Source organism: Dama dama, chromosome 15 (genome assembly GCF_033118175.1).
Source record: "Dama dama isolate Ldn47 chromosome 15, ASM3311817v1, whole genome shotgun sequence".
Taxonomy (NCBI): Eukaryota; Metazoa; Chordata; class Mammalia; order Artiodactyla; family Cervidae; genus Dama; species Dama dama.
Window position 1 is genome coordinate 63,339,451 of NC_083695.1, and position 20,844 is coordinate 63,360,294.

At 36.9% G+C, this 20,844-nt stretch overlaps 2 protein-coding genes across 5 annotated transcripts in view; one reads left to right on the plus strand and one right to left on the minus strand.

Annotated features, from left to right (window-relative positions):
• Nucleotides 1–8,234, plus strand: part of LOC133070273 (cytochrome P450 2C18-like) — a 94,896-nt gene extending 86,662 nt beyond the window's left edge. The window contains exon 10 of one of the 2 annotated variants that reach the window (XR_009696118.1): nucleotides 8,102–8,234. The gene's annotated coding sequence lies outside the window, so the exon portion shown is untranslated. Of the gene's footprint in view, nucleotides 1–8,053 lie in introns of both variants that reach the window. The other variant, XR_009696116.1, reaches the window with a different exon arrangement.
• The window catches only part of LOC133070274 (cytochrome P450 2C31), a 35,660-nt gene that overhangs the window by 7,593 nt on the left and 7,223 nt on the right, over nucleotides 1–20,844 (minus strand). For 2 of the 3 annotated variants that reach the window (XM_061162236.1, XM_061162237.1), the window contains exons 3-7: nucleotides 19,544–19,693; nucleotides 13,905–14,065; nucleotides 9,297–9,473; nucleotides 8,181–8,322; nucleotides 7,405–7,592 (exon numbers count right to left, since the gene is read on the minus strand). In XM_061162236.1, coding sequence (XP_061018219.1) covers nucleotides 7,405–7,592; nucleotides 8,181–8,322; nucleotides 9,297–9,473; nucleotides 13,905–14,065; nucleotides 19,544–19,693 — 818 coding nt within the window. The remainder of the gene's footprint in view (nucleotides 1–7,404; nucleotides 7,593–8,180; nucleotides 8,323–9,296; nucleotides 9,474–13,904; nucleotides 14,066–19,543; nucleotides 19,694–20,844) is intronic. The other variant, XM_061162238.1, reaches the window with a different exon arrangement.

Sequence of the window (20,844 nt, forward strand, 5' to 3'; positions counted from 1 at the left end):
AGAGAAGAAATCCAGCTCCACCCACCAGAACACCAACACAAGCATCCCTAACTAGGAAACCTTGACAAGCCACTTGCCCATCCCCACCCACAGGGAGGAACCTCCACAATAAAGAGGAACCACAAACTGCCAGAATACAGAAAGGCCACCACAAACACAGCAAGCTAAACAAGATGAAAAGGCAGAGAAATACTCAGCAGGTAAAGGAACATGATAAATGTCCACCAAACCACACAAAAGAGGAGGAGATAGGGAGTCTACCTGAAAAAGAATTTAGAAAGATGATACTAAAAATGATCCAAAAATCTTAAAAACAAAATGGAGTTATAGATAAATAACCTGGAGACAAGGATTGAGAAGATGCAAGAAATGTTTAACAAGGACCTAAAGAAATAAAAAAGAGTCAATCAGTAATGAATAATGCAATAAATGAGATAAAAAAAAAAAACATTCTGGAGGGAACCAACAGTAGAATAACAGAGGCAGAAGATAAGATAAGTGAGGTGGAAGATAGAATGGTGCCAAGAAATCCATGGAGTCCGAAACAGGATAAACCCAAGGCAAAACACCCCAAGATACACATTAATCAAATTAACAAAGATCAAACACAAAGAACAAATATTAGTAGCAGCAAGGGAAAAGCAACAAATAACACACAAGGGGATTCCCATAAGGATAACTGCTGATCTTTCAATAGAAACACTTCAGGCCAGAAGGGAATGGCAGGACATACTTAAAGTGATGAAACAGAAAAACCTAAAACCCAGATTACTGTACCCAGCAAGGATCTCATTCAAATATGAAGGAGAAATCAAAAACTTCACAGACAACAAAAAGCTCAGAGAATTCAGCACCACCAAATCAGCGCTTCAACAAATGCTAAAAGATCTTCTCTAGACAGGAAACAGAGAAAAGGCACATAAACTTGAACCCAAAACAACAAAGTACATGGCAATGGGATCATACTTATCAATAATTACCTCAAATGTAAATGGGTTGAATGCCCCAACCAAAAGACAAAGACTGGCTGAATGGATACAAAAACAAGACCCCTATATATGCTGTCTACAAGAGAAACACCTCAAAACAAGGGACACATACAGACTGAAAGTGAAGGGCTAGAAAAAGATATTTCACGCAAATGGAGACCCAAAGAAAGCAGGAGTGGCAATACTTATATCAGATAAAATAGACTTTGAAATAAAGGTTATGTAAAGAGACAAAGAAAGACACTGCATAATGATCAAAGGATCAATACAAGAAGATATAACAATTATATATGCATCCAACATAGAAGCACTGAAATATGTAAGGCAAATGCTAACAAGTATGAAAGGGGAAATTAGCAGTAACACAATAATAGTGGGAGACTTTAATACCCCACTCACACCTTGGATAGATCAACTAAACAGAAAATTAGCAAGGAAACACAAACTTTAAATGATACAATGGACCAGTTAGACCTAATTGATATCTATAAGACATTTCACCCCAAAACAATCAATTTCACCTTTTTCTCAAGTGCACACGGAACCTTCTCCAGGATAGATCACATCCTGGGCCATATATCTAGCCTTGGTAAATTCAAAAAAATTGAAATCATTCCAACCATCTTTTCTGATCACAATGCATTAAGATTAGAAGTAAACTACAAGGGGGGGGGGACTATTAAAAATTCCAACATATGGAGCCTAAAAAACACACTTCTGAATAACTAACAAATCATAGAAGAAATTTTAAAAGAAAGCAAAATATGCATAGAAACAAATGCAAATGAAAACACAACCCAAAACCTATGGGACACTATAAAAGCAGAACTAAGAGGAAGGTTCATAGCAATACAGGCTTACCTCAAGAAACAAGAAAAAAGTCAAATAAATAACCTAATTCTACACCTAAAGCAACTAGAAAAGGAAGAAATGAAGAACCCCAGGGTTAGTAGAAGGAAAGAAATCTTAAAAATTAGGGCAGAGATAAATGCAAAAGAAACAAAAGAGACCATAGCAAAAATCAACAAAGCCGAAAGCTGGTTCTTTGAGAAGATAAATAAAATAGACAAACCATTTGCCAGACTCATCAAGAAACAAAGGGAGAAGAATCAAATCAACAAAATTAGAAATGAAAATGGAGAAATCACAACAGAGAACACAGAAATACAAAGGACCATAAGAGACTACTATCAGCAACTATATGCCAATAAAATGGGCAACTTGGAAGAAACGGACAAATTCTTAGAAGAGTATAACTTTCAAACCTGAACCAGGAAGAAACAGAAAGTCTTAATAGACCCATCATAAGCACGGAAATCAATACTGTAATCAGAAATCTCCCAGCAAACTAAAGCCCAGGACCAGATGGCTTCACAGCTGAATCCTACCAAAAATTTAGAGAAGAGCTAACACCTATCATACTCAAACTCTTCCTGAAAGTTGCAGAGGAAGGTAAAGTTCCAAACTCATTCTATGAGGCCACCATCACCCTCATACCAAAACCTGACAAAGATGCCACAAAAAAAGAAACCTACAGCCAATATCACTGATGAACATAGATGCAAAAATCCTTAACAAAATTCTAGCAAACAGAATCCAACAACATATTAAAAAGATCATACATCATGACCAAGTGGGCTTTGTCCCAGGGACTCAAGGATTCTTCAATATCCACAAATCAATCAATGTAATACAGCACATTAACAAATTGAAAGATAAAAACTATATGATTATCTCAATATAGGCAGAGAAAGCCTTTGACAAAATTCAACGTCCATTTATGATAAAAATAAAAAAAAAAAAAAACACCCTCCAGAAAGCAGGAACAAAAGGAACATACCTCAACCTAATAAAAGCCATATATGATAAACCCACAGCAAAAGTTATCCTCAATGGTGAAAAATTGAAAGCATTTCCCCTAAAGTCAGGAACAAGACAAGGGTGCCCATTCTCACCATGTCCAGGGATTGGAAGAATCAATATACTGAAAATGAGTATACTACCCATAGCAATCTATAGATTCAATGCAATCCCTATCAAGCTACCAACGGTATTCTTCACAGAACTAGAACAAATAATTTCACAATTTGTGTGGAAATACAAAAAGCCTCGAATAGCCAAAGTAATCTTGAGAAAGAAGAATGGAGCTGGAGGAATCAACCTGCCTGACTTCAGACTATACTACAAAGCCACAGTCATTAAGACAGTATGGTACTGGCACAAAGACAGAAATATAGATCAATGGAACAGAATAGAAAGCCCAGAGATAAATCCACAAACCTATGGACACCTTATCTTCGACAAAGGAGGCAAGGATATACAATGGAAAAAAGACACTCTGTTTAACAAGTGGTGCTGGGAAAACTGGTCAACCACTTGTAAAAGAATGAAACTAGAACACTTTCTAACACCATACACAAAAATAAACTCAAAATGGATTAAAGATCTAAACGTAAGACCAAAAACTATAAAACTCTTAGAGGAAAACATAGGCAAAACACTTTCCAACATAAATCAAAGCAGGATCCTCTATGACCCACCTCCCTGTGTATTGGAAATAAAAGCAAAAATAAACAAATGGGACCTAATTAAACTTAAAAGCTTTTGAACAACAAAGGAAACTATAAGCAAGGTGAAAAGACAGCCTTCAGAATGGGAGAAAATAATAGCAAATGAAGCAACTGACAAAGAATTCATATCAAAAATATACAAGCAACTCCTGCAGCTCAATTCCAGAAAAATAAGCGACCCAATCAAAAAATGGGCCGAAGAACTAAACAGACATTTCTCCAAAGAAGACATACAGATGGCTAACAAACACATGAAAAGATGTTCAACATCACTCATTATCAGAGAAAGGCAAATCAAAAAAATCACAGTGAGGTACTATCTCATGCCAGTCAGGATGGCTGCTGTCCAAAAGTCTACAAGCAATAAATGGTGGAGAGGATGTGGAGAAAAGGGAACCCTCTTACACTTTTGATGGGAATGCAAACTAATACAGACACTATGGAGAGCAGTGTGGAGATTCCTTAAGAAACTGGAACTAAAACTGCCATATGACCCAGCAATCCCACTGCTGGGCATACACACCAAGGAAATCAGAATTGAAAGAGACACATGTGCCCCAATGTTCATCACAGCACTGTTTATAATATCCAGGACATGGAAGCAACCTAGATGTCCATCGGTAGATGAATGGATAAGAAAGCTGTGGTACATATACACAATGGAATATTACTCAGCCATTAATAAGAATACATTTGAATCAGTTCTAATGAGGTGGATGAAACTGGAGCCTATTATACAGAGCAAAGTAAGCCAGAAAGAAAAACATCAGTACAGTGTATTTATGCATATATATGGAGTTTAGAAAGATGGCAACCATGACCCTATATGCAAGATAGCAAAAGAGACACAGATGTAAAGAACAGACTGTTGGACTCTATGGGAGAAGGCGAGGGTGAGATGATTTGAGAGAATAGTATTGAAACATGTATATCATCATATGTGAAACAGATCACCAGTCCAGGTTCGATGCATGAGACAGAGTGCTCAGGGCTGCTGCACTGGGATGACCCTGAGGGATGGGATGGGGAGGGAGGTGGGAGGAAGGGTCAGGATGGGGAACACATGTACACCCATGGCTGATTCATGTCAATGTATGGCAAAAACCACTACAATATTATAAAGTAATTAGCATCCAGTTAAATAAATTTTTTAAAAGTTCATAGTGATAAATGCCTACATCAAGAAATAAGAAAGATCTCAAACAAAAAACCTAACTTGACACCTCAAAGAATTAGAAAAAGAATAAAAACCAAAGGTCAAAATTAGTAGAAAGGAAATAACAAAGAGTGGAAAAGAGAGAGAGAGAGAGAGGCCAATAAGACAATAGAAAATATTGAATAAGACCTGTATTTTTTTTAATGATAAGCAAAGTTGGCAAACCTTTAGATTCACCAAGAAAAAAAAAGAGGTACAACTCAAATAAACAAAATCAGGAATAAAAGAGGAAACATTAAAATTGATACCACAGAATACACAGGATGATGACAGATGATAATTAACAACACTACATGAACAAATTGGACAACCTGAAAAAAATAGATAAATTCTTAAAAACATGCAAACTATTAAGACAGAATCATGAACAAACAGAAAACTTGAACACGGCAATAACTAGTAAGGAGATTGCGTTGGTAGTCATAAACTCCTAACAAACAAAATGCAGGACCAGATAGTTTTGGGTTTTCCTGGTGGCTCAGACAGTAAAGAGTTGGCCTGCAATGGGGGAGACCTGGGTTCAATCTCTGGGTTGGGGAGATCCCCTGGAGAAAGGCATTACAATACACTCCAGTATTCATGCCTGGAGAATCCCCATGGACAGAGAAGCCCAGTTGGATACAGTCCATGGGTCACAAAGAGTCAGACACGACTGAGAAACTAAGCACAGCACACAGATAGTTTTGATAATGAATTCTACCAAATACAACATTTAAAGATAAATGAATACCAACTTTTCTCAAACTCTTCCAAAAAATACAAGAGGAAGGAATGCTTCCAAATTTATTTTGCAAGGTCAACATTACTTTGCTATCACAACCAGAGAAGAACATTACAAAAAAATGAAAATTACAGGCCAATAGGCTTGATAAACACAGATGCATAAATCCTCAACAAAATATTAGCAGACTAAATTGAAGAATACAGTAAAAGGGCCATAGACTATGAACAAGGTGGGTTAATTTCAGTGATGCAAGGATGGGTCGATATGTGTAAATCAATGTGGTACAACTCACTAACAAAATGAGGGATAAAAATCATATGACCATCTCAAGAGAGTCAGAAAAAGCATCTATGAAAGTCAACATTAATTCATGATTTTTAAAAAAAACTCTGAACCAAGTGGGTATGGAGGGAACATATCTCAGCTTAGTACTGGCTGTATGTAACAACCCCACAGCCAATATCATATTCAACAGTGAAAAGGGGAAAGCTTTTCCTCTAACATCAGGAATAAGACGAGGATGACCACTCTCACCAATTTTACTGAACAGAAGGGATCAGGATTTGGGAAAAAAAAATTTTTAAATGCAAAAGGATTGAATATGTTCAAATGCTAATAGAAAGGAGCCAGCAAGGAGAGAGAGAAAACAGAGAAAAAAGAAGAAATGATTCCTGAAAATGTGACAGGAAAGGGATCCATGAGACAGGCAGAAAGATTTACTTTAGATAAAAAGAGAGCCCTTCTTCTACAACAAAATGAAAGAGAAAACAAAGGGTGTGGATGTAGCTAAATTTGTAAACCTTGTGGACAGGAGTTGAGGGAGTTTCCTACAATGGCGCTTAGTTTCTTTGTGGAAGACTAACTCACTTGGGGAGAAGTCCTCAGCAGAGAACTGGAAGGGAAGAATTCAGGGCTGAAAGCCCATGTCATGCTTGTTGGAGCAAGTTGAGTTGGGTTACCAAGCAAGAATGTTGTATAAGATTCAGGATTCACTTAAGGTTGGTGATGATAATACCAACCTGCTGGGCTGTATGGTATTTTTCAGAAGGAGTCATTAGCTCAAGCACAGGCAGAAAGGCAGAAGACTGTTGCATTGGATTTTGGATAAGTAAGTGAAACAGATAGTTAGGAAGGTGACTAAGTATCTGATAGATACTCAGGTGGGGGCAGCATGGTGTGAGACATATGAGAATAGAGGATACTGGTTAAGTGCTCATAATAGTAAAACATACACTGGCAAATAAGGAAGTAGACAGAAGAGAGGGCTAATGAACAGGCAGAGTGTGGAGTTATCAATGTACTGAAAACCCTGTGGAAGCCTAAGCACTATTATATTTATTAAATTGTATTAACAAACAAAAAGGAAAGGAGCATGTGGTCAGAGGGTAAAATGTATGACATGACTGTGTAGTTAGTACCTGTAAACACTTGTGTGCATGCTTAGTCACCCAGCTGTGTCCAACTCTTTGTGATCCCATGGACTGTAGCTCACCAGGCTCCTCTGTCCATAGGGATTTCCCAGGCAAGAATACTGGAGTGGGTTGCCATGCCTCCTCCAGGAGATCTTCCCAACCCAGGGATCAAACCCAGGTCTTCTGCACTGCGGGAAGATTCTTTACCAGCTGAGCCACTTTAAGACACTTAGGTTATCAACTATCACAGCAGTAGAATTATGCAGTGCTTGTCTACTGGCTTCCTCGTGGTTCAGACGGTAAAGAATCTGTCTACGATGCGGGAGACCTGCGTTCAGTCTCTGGGTTGGGAAGATCTCCTGGAGAAGGGAAAGGCTACCACTCCAGTATAATGGCCTGGAGAATTCCATGGATTGTGTAGTCCGTGGGGTCGCAGAGTCGGACATGACTGACAGGCTTTCACTTTCAGGAGTCTTGAGTATAGATGAAATACCTTGGGAATGAGGTAGTCTCTGAACTTAACATCCTGAGTTGCTGCATGGGGCAGATTGCTGGGGACAAGGTCAATGTATCTCTGGATCTCGTGCACCACAGCATCCGTGTAGGGCATGTGGCTCCTGTCCTGCATGCAGGGGCTTCGGTTTCTGCCAATCACACGGTCAATTTCTTCCTGAACTTTAGCTGGCAAGATAGGAATCAGAATTTAGGTCAAGTGATAAAGACATTTTTTTAGCTTCTTAATCATGGTTACATTGGATAATTTGTTTGCCCAAAAGGATATAATTTAAAAGAATTTTTAATTTGTCTATAACTCTTTTAGAGTGAATCTTTTTGACAAAGGATTGTGATTTTGCTGAATCAATCCTTTCGCTACAAATGCATTTGAGTAGAATTACCTTTTGACAAAAATATATTTATGTGGACTTAGAAGGCTTTATCAAGTAATGCCCTTTTAGAGAAAGAGGAAGGCTAATGCTTTCCAGATCCTAGGGTAACTCTCTTTACTACATTTGACATGATACAGATCAATGATACTCTGCCACAGAAAACAACAGTGACCTCAGCCCTTGAAACCTCTGCTGCTGATTAAATATTTCATTATGAGTTTTACTTTAATTTGAATTTAATTTATTCAATTATAGGAAGATCTACTTGTGATGAATTTTTCTTCTCGTACAATATCTTGGCAGATGAAGAATGGAATAGTCATCAATGTTGCCTACCAGTTTCTACCCAGAATTTCATCCTATCCATCATCTGTGATCCTACCTGTGACCTCTGGGTGCTTCAACAGGAGCAGAAGCCCATATCTCAGAGTGAGGCTTGTTGTCTCTGTTCCAGCGCTAAACACGTCCCATACAGTGGTTATCAAGTTGTCCATGGTAAATTCAGAATGTTTATTATGTTTTTCCTAGCAAAGATAAATAAAAGAACCTTATAAATAACCTTATAAATAACATAAAATAATTCCAGATAACATCATAATTTTAAAAAATTTACTTATTTGACAAATTAAGCCAAACATTAGAGAGTATTATAGATGAAGATAAAGTTAGATGAGTTTGTTAGAATTACTTCAGTTAAAACAGAGTTAAACTTCCAAGTCCTTTCTGATTCTTCACTTTTGATACTCACTAGAGCAAATCAGTTCTTCAGTAATTTCTAACTTGACTCTTATCAAGTCATCACTGCTACTCACTGTCAATTCAAGCATCTATTGTTTATTTCATCTATTATTTCATCTGAAGTTCTCACTCAAGTATTCAGAATCATCTACCCTAAAACTGAAACACTATTCCCAAAATCATCAGTCATTACACCCATGACAGTTTCTCAGTTACAATCAAGATAATCTCTAAAAATTCCACACACTTCATCACTGCACTTATCATACCCTGAACCAATTTTGTCATCTCTGCTAATCTAAGCCAAAGTTTTCTCAAAACCTACCTCAGCTGTTTCCTACTATTTTTCCAACAGTAAGCCTTTCTAGATTCCCATCAATTCCTGCTTTCTCTCATTTGTTACATCATCCATTCATGGAATTTACATGATGAAAAAGAATATGTTCTCTATCAGTAATCTTGAATGTGCCTATTTGTCTGTGTGTGAGTGCTTCAACCTGTCCCCAAATAAAGAACAAACTTTAACATGGTAAATATAAAAACTTCCAAATCATTTTCAGTGACAATTTATAAATAGCTCAAGACATCCAGTATGGTTTGCACAAGCAATCTTCATTCTTGTATGTGCAAGCAGTGAACACATCTTTAAGAAGGAGCATTTGTTCTAATAAACCAATTTCACTGAGAAGAACAAAGCTATTCCACGTGTCACATCACTCCACCCACAAAGATGAAAGAGGAAATCTGGGTTCCATTTTACCTTTTCCATTTTAATCAGAAAGTAATCAATAAAATCTTGAGGGTTATTGAGGTCCAGGGATTCTTGGTGTTTCTTTATTTTCTCCAAAATAAACTTTCTTTGCTCAGTCATGTTTTTAAATACTGTATTATGACTTCCTGGGAAATAATGTAGTAAAGAAGGGAAAGCATTGAAGAGCTGAAAGATGAAAGAATCATTCATTAATTTATTCAGCAAACTTTTACGGGCCTATATTATGGATCAAACACATCACTATAAAATGAGTAGCTGCTGCTGCTAAGTCACTTCAGTCATGTCCAACTCTGTGCGACCCCATAGATGGCAGCCCACCAGGCTCCACCGTCCCTGGGATTCTCCAGGCAAGAACACTGGAGTGGGTTGCCATTTCCTTCTCCAATGCATGAAAGTGAAAAGTGAGTAGATTAAGATGAAGAAGACATGCATCTTGCACTAGAATACATTTGAGATTGAGAGGGAACTGATAAACTGGCTGGAGTAACAGCATGCACAGGTTACCAACTAATTTCAAAACCATTCAAATTCATTTCTAACCATAACTCTCTAAAGAAATTCAGGATCATACTACCATCTTTTCAAATGAGGGTACTGAGATTCAGAAAGATTAGTCAACCAGTTTAAGACACAAAACTAGTTATAGAGGTAGAACCCAGTGTTCCCTCCAGTTTATCCTACACGCATGTCTACAGAGGGTCACCTAAAAAGTGTGCAGGGATCACACCCTTTTTGTTATAGTTTTTATGAAAGTATAGCTGACATGCAATATTTTTTTATTAGTTTCAGGTGTACAAAATTGTGATTTGACATTTATATACATCACAAATTTTTCACCATGGTTAGTTTAGGAATCCTCTGTCATCATACAGCTATTGAAATGTTATTGACTATTCTTTGTGCTGTATATTATATCCCTGTGACTTTATTTTATAACCAGAAGTTCAGACTTCTTAATCTCCTTCATCTATTTCATTCATGCCCACATTCCCTCCCCTCAAGTGACCACTAGTTTATTCTCTGGGTCTATAAGTCTCTGTTTTGTTTTGTTTGTTTTCATTTTTAAATTCCAAATATGAAGTAAATCATATGGTATTTGTCTTTCTCTGCCTGACATTTTCCCTTTAGCATAATGTCTTCTAGGCCCATCCATAAACAGCACTATTCAATCTGTTATATGGCTGAATAAATTTCCATTGTATATATACAAACCATATTTTCCTTATCCGTTCATTCTTTGACAGATACTAAGTTTGCTTCTATATCTTGACTATTGTAAACAAAGGTACAATGAACATAGGGGTACATATACATTTTCAAATTAGTGTTTTTATTTCCTTTGGATAAATACCCAGGACTGGAATTGCTGAATTGTAAGTTAGTTCTATTTTTAATTTTTTGATGAGCTTGCATATTGTTTTCCATAGTGCCTGCACCAATTTACATTCCCACCAACAGTTCATGAGGGTTTCCTTTTCTCCACATTCTCCCCAACACTTGTTATTTCTTTTTGACAAGAGCTATTCTGACTGGTATGAGGTGATATCTCATTGTGGTTTTGATTTCCCTGATGACTTGTGATGATGAATATATTTTCATATGCTTATTGGACATCTATATATCCTCTTTGGAAAAATGTCTATTCAAGTCCTCTAGACACTTTTATTTATTTTGAGTTTGCTTTTTTGTTTTTGATTTTGAATTGTATGTTTTCTGTGTGAACTTTTTATATTAACCCCTTGTCAAATATATTGTTTGGAAATGTCTTTTCCCATTTAATAGGTAACCATTTTGTTTCACTGGCATCCTTGTCTTTTTCCTGATCTTAAAAAATCTTTTCAGATTTCCACTGTTGAGTATGATGTTAGCTATGGGCTTGTCATTATGGCCTTTATTACATTTTGAGGTGTATTCCTTCAATACTCACTCATGAAGAGCTTCTGTCATAAATGGAGGTTGAATTTTTTAGTCTTTTTTAACATAATGTGCAATCATAGATTTTTTTCCTTCATTTTGTTAATTTAATGTATCATATTGAATGATTTGCAGATATGGAACCACCCTTGCATCACTGGAGTAAATTTAATTTAATCATGGTTTGGGCTTTCCTGATAGCTCAGCTGGTAAAGAATCTGCCTGCAATGCAGGAGACCCTTGTTCGATTCCTGGGTCAGGAAAATCCGATGAAGAAGGGATAGGCTACCCACTCCAGTATTCTTGGGCTTCCCCTGTGGCTCAGCTGGTAAAGAATCCACCTGCAATGCAGGAGACCTGGGTCTGACCCCTGGGTTGGGAAGATCTCCTGGAGAAGAGAACGGCTACCCACTGCGGTATTCTAGCCTGGAAAATTCCATGGATTGTATAGTCCATGGGGGTTCCAAAGAGTCAGATGCGACTCAGCGACTTTCACTTCACAATCATTTGGTTTATGGCCCTTTTAATGTACTGGTGAATTCTGTTTGCAAATATTTTATTGAGAATTTTTGAGGAAGTGTTCCTTTCTCTTCAATTTGTTTGCAAAAGTTTGAGAAAGATATGTATTAACTCGTCTCTAAATTTTTTATATAATTCACCTGTGAGGCTATCTGGTCCTATACTTTCAATGATGGAGGTGTTTTGATAATTAATTTAATTTGATTATTAATGATCAGTCTGATTAGATTTTCTGTGTCTTCCTGATTTAGTCTTAGTATGTTATGTGTTTCTGTGAATGCACACTTTTTTTTCTAGGTATCCAGTTCATTGGTATGTAATTGTTCATAGTGGTGATAATGATCCTTTGAAGTGTTGTGATATCAGTTGTAATGCTTTTCTCTTTCTGATTTTATCTATTTGGATTGTCTCTCTTTTTATCTTGATGAGTCTGGCTAAGGTTTATCAATTCTTGTTTAGCTTTTCAAAAACCAGCTGTTAGTTTCATCGCTCTTTTCTATTGTCTGTAGTTAATGTTTCATTTATTTAATCTCTGACCTTTATTATTTCCTTCCTTCTACTAACTTTGGGCATTGTTTGTTCTTCTTTTTCTAGTTATTTTATATGTAAGGTCAGATTGTTTTTTGAGATTTTTTTTCGTTTCCTGGGGTGGTAGGCCTGTTTGCTAAAAAAACTCCCTCCCTCTTAGAACTGTTTTTGTTTGTCACAAAGATTTTAAAATGTTGTATTTCCATTTTCAATTATCTCAAAATATTTTCATTTCCTCTTTGATTTCCTTATTGATCCTTATTCAGTCCCCACATGTTTGTATTTTTTCCAGTTTTTTTTTTCTTGTGATTGATTTCTAGTTTCACACAGTTGTGGTTAGAAGAGATGCTTGATATGATTTCAATTTCTTGAATTCATTGACATAATTAATTTGTTTTATGACATAACACAATCTATCCTGGAGAACGTTTTGTGTACACTTGAAGAGAATGTGAATTTGACTGCATTTGGATGGAATGTTCTGTATAAATCTGATCTAATGTCTTGCTTAACACCAATTTTTCCTTATTAAGTTTAGATCTGCATGATTTGTTCATTAGTGTAAATGGTGTGTTAAAGTCTCATACTATTATTATATTATGATCAACAATTACCTTTATGTCTATTAATATTCACACCCTTTTTTAGTAATGAATAAATGCACCAGAAATATTAAGTTAATGCCTAAATTATGTAGCTTATTTTTATTTAGGTATTTTGTACCCTGAGAAATATGTGTTAAATCTCTTCAGTCATGTTCAACTTTTTGTGACCCTATGGACTGTAGCCTGCCAGGCTCCTCTGTCCATGTGATTTCCCAGGCAAGAATACTGGAGTGGGTTGCCAAGCCCTCTTCCAGGAAATCTTCCTCACTCAGGGATGGAACCTGCATCTCTTACACCTCCTGCATTGGCAGATGCCTTTTTTACTGCTAGCACCACCTGGAAAGCCCTGAGAAGTATACATGTTACCCTTATTCACCTGGCTATTTCTAATCCTAGAAGTTATTGGCTCCTTTTTAAATAGTACCTTCATGACTTAATACCTTTACTAGACACTGAAGAAATTTATTAAGGCTGGTGGCTTGTATCAAACTAGCTATAAGAGTTGAGAAATCTAGCTTCTAAGTCTAGTTCATTCTTTTTCTTGGTTAGGCTGCTTTGGAAAACATATTTAATATCTCTGGGTGAATTTTTATGTTCCAAAAAATGAGGAATAGAATATTTATCCTCTATGGTCCTTACCAAGTGGAAAACATCATAACCTTACATTACACATAGAATTTTAGTTATAAAGGATGTTAGTAACTTTTCCTGACATATACTATCATAAAAAACATATGTTATATGCCACTCTGTTTATCTATAGATATACAAATCAGGGGGTTAAAAAGGTTTCTGAAAAAAACTTTTGCTATAATTAGTACACTACAATATTATATTTTTCTTTTTATTACTATATTTTACATTTTAAAATTCAATTCGTTAGCTAAATTGAATTGATAACTCACTAATCAGTCACAGGTGATAGTTTGATAAACATTATCCATTTTGATAGAACACAAAGGGATGTGGAAGGATGAGCAATCAATTAGCTAGAAAACTGTTTCCCATTTAAAAAGAATCTTGACCTTACCTCTATCCAGGGGGTGCTTACAAGCCTTGCATTTTCATTAAAATATTTTATCAAAGTTAGCAATTTCTCATCACTGTACTCAAAACGATTCCGGAAAATAATGGAGCAGATCACATTGCAGGGAGCACAGCTCAGAAGTAAAGTAGGATCACAAGGAGATCCTAAAAAGTCAATATAAACATTAGAAAATATTCTAGTATAAATCTTACATGTACTGTTTAAAGTAAGTAAGAAGGGTTGACTTCCAAGATTTTTTTTTTATTTATAGGAACAACCTGGACATGCAATCATCACTATTCAATATGCCTAAAATAAAATGTATTGTGTTTTCCCAAGCAAAATTATCTAATCCAGTGTGATTTATTTGTTTTCCCTCCAAGTGTTCTCCTATTTATGCCATTCTCCAAATAACAGCCACAACGTAATTCACAAGAAAAAGGTTATTTTAAAATGTCTTTAATGTTGCCAGATTTAGCCTTTACTGTCGATACTTCCTCATCATGCCTACAGGAAACAGCAATATCATAAGAAAATCAAGAGACTGGGGAGATTTGAAATAATATTTCAAAAATGCAGTTGAAAAAAATGGACTGGTCAAAATGGTCATCATCAAAACTCCACAAACAATAAATGCTGGAGAGGATGTGGAGAAAAGGGAAACGCTCCTGCACAGTTGGTAGGAATGTAAACTGATACAGCCTCTATGGAAGACAGTATGGAGATTCCTTTAAAAACTAGGAATAAAATTGCCTTATGACCCAGCAATCCCACTACTAGGCATTATCCTGGGAAAACCAAAATTGAAAAAGACACATGTACCCCAGTGTTCACTGAAGCACTATATGCAATAGCTAGGACATGAGAGCAACCTAGATGTCCATCAATAGATGAATGGATAAAGAAGCTGTGGTACATATATACAACAAATATTACTCAGACATTAAAAGGAGTGCATTTGAGTCAGTTCTAATGAGATGGACAAATCTAGAGCTTATTACACAGAGTGAAATAAGTCAGAAAGAGAAAAACAACTGTTGTATATTAACTCATATATATGTATCTAGAAAGACAGCACTGATTAAACTATTTGCAGGATAGAAATGGAGATGCAGACATAGAGAACAGACTTATGGACACAGGTGGGTGGGAGGAAGGAGAAAGTGGGATGAATGGAGAGAGTAGCATGGAAACATATACACTAACATATGTAAAATAGATACCAAAGGGAATTTGCTATATGAATCAGGGACCTCAAACCAGAGTGACAACCTAGAGGGGTAGAAAGGGGTGAGAGGTAGAAGGGAGATTCAAGAGGGAGAGGACATATGTATATCTATGACTGATTCATGTTGATGTATGGCAGAAACCAACATGATATTGTAAAGCAGTTACCCTTCAACTAAAAACAAATAATTTTTTTAAAAAAGGAAAAAATTTGAGTGTGCTTTCTCTGTAGAAGAAAAGAACAGTGACAGAAATTGGAGTTACATTCAGATATTTTAAAAATATGTTATAGTATTAGAAACAGGCTTCCCAACCAAAATAAAGAATATGGCTAGCTTTATTCCTGTTCGACTGATGACAATTTGTAAGCCTCGTCTTTTCTTCTTCTACTGACATCTGGACTAGGTGACTTTAAAGAAAGCTCAAGTGATACTTCTTTGCAACAAGAACAAAATTTAAAGCACATAAGGTCTGGTTTTTCACTGAGAACCTTCATGCCCAATCTATCCCCAAAAGACCATAAAAATCTCAAACCTGCATCCTTCCTGTGCTCTCTCAAGCCATTTTTGGATCTGGTTTCTAGCCACCTACCCTCCACAGAAAGCCTCATTATGTGTGTAATAGACCTTTTCATATCCTATTGACATGTGTGTATCACTACCAACCTCAACAGCTAAACTAAATTTTGGATGGGAGGTCCATCCTGCCTCTGCCTCATTACTACCACAACACTATACTCCAAAAGGAAAAAGTCTAGCAGGGATTAAAAAGTAGAAGTTACAAGGGAAAAGGTTCTGCATAACATGTGAAATAAACTTCCAACAGTCAGTTAACCAGTGACAAACTCAGTTCAGTTCTGTTCAGTCGATTATTCATGTCTGACTCTTTGCAACCCCATGACTGCAGCACACCAGGCTTTGCTGTCCATCACCAACTTCCGGAGCTTGCTCAAACTCATGTCCATTGAGTCGGTGATGCCATCCAACCATCTCATCCTCTGTCGTCCCCTTCTACTCCTGCCTTCAATCTTTCCCAGCATCAGGGTCTTTTCCAGAGAGTCAGTTCTTCACATCACGTGGCCGAAGTACTGGAGTTTCAGCTTCAGCATCAGTCTGTTCAATGAATATTAAGGACTGATTTCCTTGGGATTGACTGCTTGGATCTCCTTGCAGTACAAGGGACTCTCAAGAGTCTTCTCCAACACGACAGTTCAAAAATATCAATTCTTCAGTGCTCAGCTTTCTTTATAGTCCAACTCTCACATCCATTCATGACTAGTGGAAAAACCATAGCCTTGACTAGACGGACCTTTGTTGTCAAAGTAATGTCTCTGCTTTTTAATATGTTGTCTAGGTTGGTCATAACTGTCCTTTCAAGGAGTAAGCATCTTTTAATTTCATGGCTGCAATCACCATCTGCAGTGATGTTGGAGCCAAAAAAAATGAAGTCTGACACTGTTTCCACTGTTTCCCCATCTATTTCCCATGAAGTGATGGGACCAGATCCCATAATCTCAGTTTTCTGAATGCTGAGCTTTAAGCCAACTTTTTCACTCTCCTCTTTCACTTTCATGAAGAGGCTCTTTAGTTCTTCTTCACTTTCTGACATAAGGGTGGTGTCATCTGCATATCTGAGGTTACTGATATTTCTCCCAGCAATCTTGATTCCAGCTTATGAGTCCTCCAGCCCATCATTTCTCATGATGTACTCTGCATATAAGTTAAATAAGCAGGGTGACAATATACAGCCTTGATGTACTCCTTTCCCTATTTGGAACCAGTCTGTTGTTCCATGTCCAGTTCTAACTGTTGCTTCCTGACCTGCATACAGATTTCTCAAGAGGCAGGTCAGGTAGTCTGGTATTCCCATCTCTCTCAGAATTTTCCACATTTATTGTGATCCACACAGTCAAAGGCTTTGGCTTAGTCAATAAAGCAGAAATAGATTTTTTTTTTTTTTAACTAGAAACAGATAGTTTTTCTGGAATTCTCTTGCTTTTTGATGATCCAGCAGATGTTGGCAATTTGATCTCTGGTTCCTCTGCCTTTTCTAAAACCAGCTTGAACATCTGGAAGTTCATGGTTTATGTATTGCTGAAGCCTGTCTTGGAGAATTCTGAGCATTACTTTACTAGTGTATGAGATGAGTGCAATTGTGTGGTAATTTGTGCATTCTGTGGCATTGCCTTTCTTTGAGATTGGAATGAAAACTGACTTTGTCAAGTCCTGTGGCCACTGCTGAGTTTTCCAAGTTTGCTGACATATTGAGTGCAGCTCTTTCACAGCATCATCTTTCAGGATTTGAAATAGCTCAACTGAAATTCCATCACCTCCACTAGCTTTGTTCATACACACTCACCTAGAGCCAGACATCCTGGAATGTGAAGTCAAATGGGCCTTAGGAAGCATCACTATCAACAAAGCTAGCATGTGAGATATGTGCAATTGTGTGGTAGCTTGAACATTCTTTGGCATTGCCTTTCTTAGGGATTGGAATGAAAACTGACCTTTTCCAGTCCTAAGGCCACTGCTGAGTTTTCCTAACTTGCTGGCATATTGAGTGCAGCACTTTCACAGCATCATCTTTTAGGATTTGAAATAGTTCGGCTGGAATTCCATCACCTCCACTAGCTTTGTTCATAGTGATGCTTCCTAAGTCCCACTTGACTTCACGTTCCAGGATGTCTGGCTCTAGGTGAGTGAACACACCATCGTGATTATCTGGGTCTTGAAGATATTTTTTGTGTAGTTCTTCTGTGTATTCTTTCCACCTCTTCTTAATATCTTCTGCTTCTGTTAGGTCCATACCATTTCTGTTTTATTGTGCACATCTTTCATGAAATGTTCCGTTGGTATCTCTAATTTTCTTGAAGAGATCTCTAGTCTTTCCCATTCAATTTTTTTCCTCCATTTCTTTGCATTATTCACTAAAGAAGGCTTTCTTATCTCTCCTTGCTATTCTCTGGAACTCTGCAGTCAAACTGGGCTACCCCATGAGTATGAGGTCTCCATGGTTAGGTGGAATCAAGCAGAGTCTGGGAGGTCATCAGTGAGGAAGTTGAGAGAAGGCTATATTAATTATGGGAAAACTATCAGCTAACGATAATTGCTGCTTGAAATACAAATCAGGTGGACAAAACCACTTACAAGTAATATGTATCAAATTTCAATATTCATTGATTTACTAATTCCATTTCAGAAATTTTTTTCTAGAAAGCAATCAGAAATATTCAATGATTAATATGTTTTTTTATATTATTAGCGACAAAGTGTTGAAAACAATCTATCTGGACAAATAAATAAAGCTTGGTTTAATAAACTATGGTACCTGCAAAATAATAGACTACTATACTATTAATAATGATAATGATAATAAAAAATGGTAATGATAAAAGAACATGCAAACATATCTATTTAATATGTTAAATTTTAACATAAGAGTAGAGAACAATCTATTTAGATGAACCTTGTGTTCTTATCACTGCTTCTGTGAAATCTCCCACCCATTCATAGGTAATATGCACCAAAAGTCCACATGATATTCAATGACAGTCTACTTGAGAAACTTACTCAAAAGAAGAAACCAGAATCACCCATATATCTGTAATTATTGCATTTTTTATACCAGTAGCAGCAAAATACAAGGGGGAGAAACCTATCTGGATGACCATATATCAGTGGTAAAAAACCACAATACCGAGTCACAACTTAAAATATAGCCTTAGTAAGTTAATAATGTTCTTTAAAAATGAAATATTGAGGTTAAAAACCACCTATGTCTTATGATCCTGATCTTGCTCCTTCCCTGTGAAGTCTCCTACTCACCCATTTCTCTCCTATCCCCTCTTCCAGTCCTACATGGGCATCCACACACGTGTACACTGAGCAAATGTGTGCTGCTGCAGCTCCCTCCCTTCACACCCAAGGAGAGCTATAATACAGCCTTATGCACAGAGAAGGACTTGGTGCAAAATCTATACCTGAACCACTAATTTTATTTCAGTCTTATTGGGATTAAGCACATTTCCCAGCTCCTCTTACAGATAAGCACATTTCCCAACTCTTGTGACTGAGTTACAGCCCATGGAATATGAATGAACTTTTGTATGCCTGCCATACCTCACCTATTAAAAACAGTATTGCACTTTTCTTTATTCTTTCTTTCACCCCCACTACCATTCAAAGAGATGAACTCTGGGTGTCACAGGAAGGCAACCATGTGCTGAAGGTATCAAAGGCCCTGGAAACCAGGTGCTTGAAAAGGCCATTATGCCAACCACTTCACCTCTTACTACTGTCATGTGAGCAGAAAGTAAACTTCTGTTGTATTTTGAGCCATTATCTCTCTATAGTCTACTTGTAAAATCATTTAGTCTGCCCAAGCAGTTACTGTTAATTACATAAAGAAATACCCACCGTTGGTTTTTTTTAATGCATCCACCAAACATAAGGCTTCCTCTTGAATTCTGTGTTCAATAGTCCTCTTCCCCATCCCCATATTCCTCAAAACCATGAGGGAGAAACGCCGAGTTTGCTTCCATCTGTCTCCATTGCTGAAAATAATTCCTATCAGGACAAAAATCAAAAACAGAGAAAAATAATCCATTGCCATGAATTCTAGCTGAGAGTCTTTAAACCAGGAAATGACAAGGACACCTAAGCAGGAATTAAATATAGCAGTGACAGCCTCAGGAATTCCTATTGGGCCCTTCATCACCTGCCTCCTCCTCTTTTAACCCAGTATCTTACTGTCAAGACTCTTGGTGTTACATATTACTACACTCTTCTTTATCCATTAGCTCCTGCAAAATTCAGAGCAACCCTAAGAACCAAGTGTTTTGTCTCCATTTTACTTATGAGGATGCTAAAAACCACAGAAGCAAAATGCTTGCTCTTTGGTGACACAGCTAACAATCCACAGAGTCCAAGTTATAGGTTAAGTTTTGGGGGCTGATTTGTGCACTGAAAATGAACTGTAGGAGAAACAACAAAAGAGTCAATTCTTAAGACGGGTATAAAGAGCACTTATGTATTGAAAGGAAGCTCATGAAAATCTATTCCTCAAGTAAGGAACATGGCCATAACTCTTCCCATTTTGACATTTTCCTTCTACTTGCTAATCTCCTCCAAGAAATATGGATGTCTTCCCCGTGTTCTACCCTGCAGCTGCCTGCCCCCACTTCTCACAGCCCCACGGCTAGGCTAGGTCTATAATACAAACCATAAAGCACAAATATGCTCTGATAAGAGGGTCATGGGGAAACCCAATAAATATAAATCAGAATGTTAAAGAAAATCTTTTTAAATCAAATACTTGCTCTGTCATCTGTTTTTTACATTGTACCAAGAAAGTTCATTGTCAGACTTCCAGAGCCAAGGGCAAGATCAGAGGAAAAGACAATGCTCATAGGGAGCTTGTCTAATAAGACCTTAAAGAACAATGTAAAGGATGAACTGACCCTATTCAGGCATTATTTTTGTAAGAACTCAGTGAACCACAAAGGATGGGACAGTTTAAGGTCTAGCTATTAAAAAACAGATGACAGACAGCACAAGTATTTGATTTCAAAAGATTTTCTTTAATATCCTAAATTATATTTATTGTGTTTCCCCATGACCCTCTTTTCAGATCATATTTGTGCTTTATGCTTTGTGTTATATTCTATTGGATAAAAAAATTTGCTGTGCCTTTTTTTCTAAGAAGAATAGAAAATTGA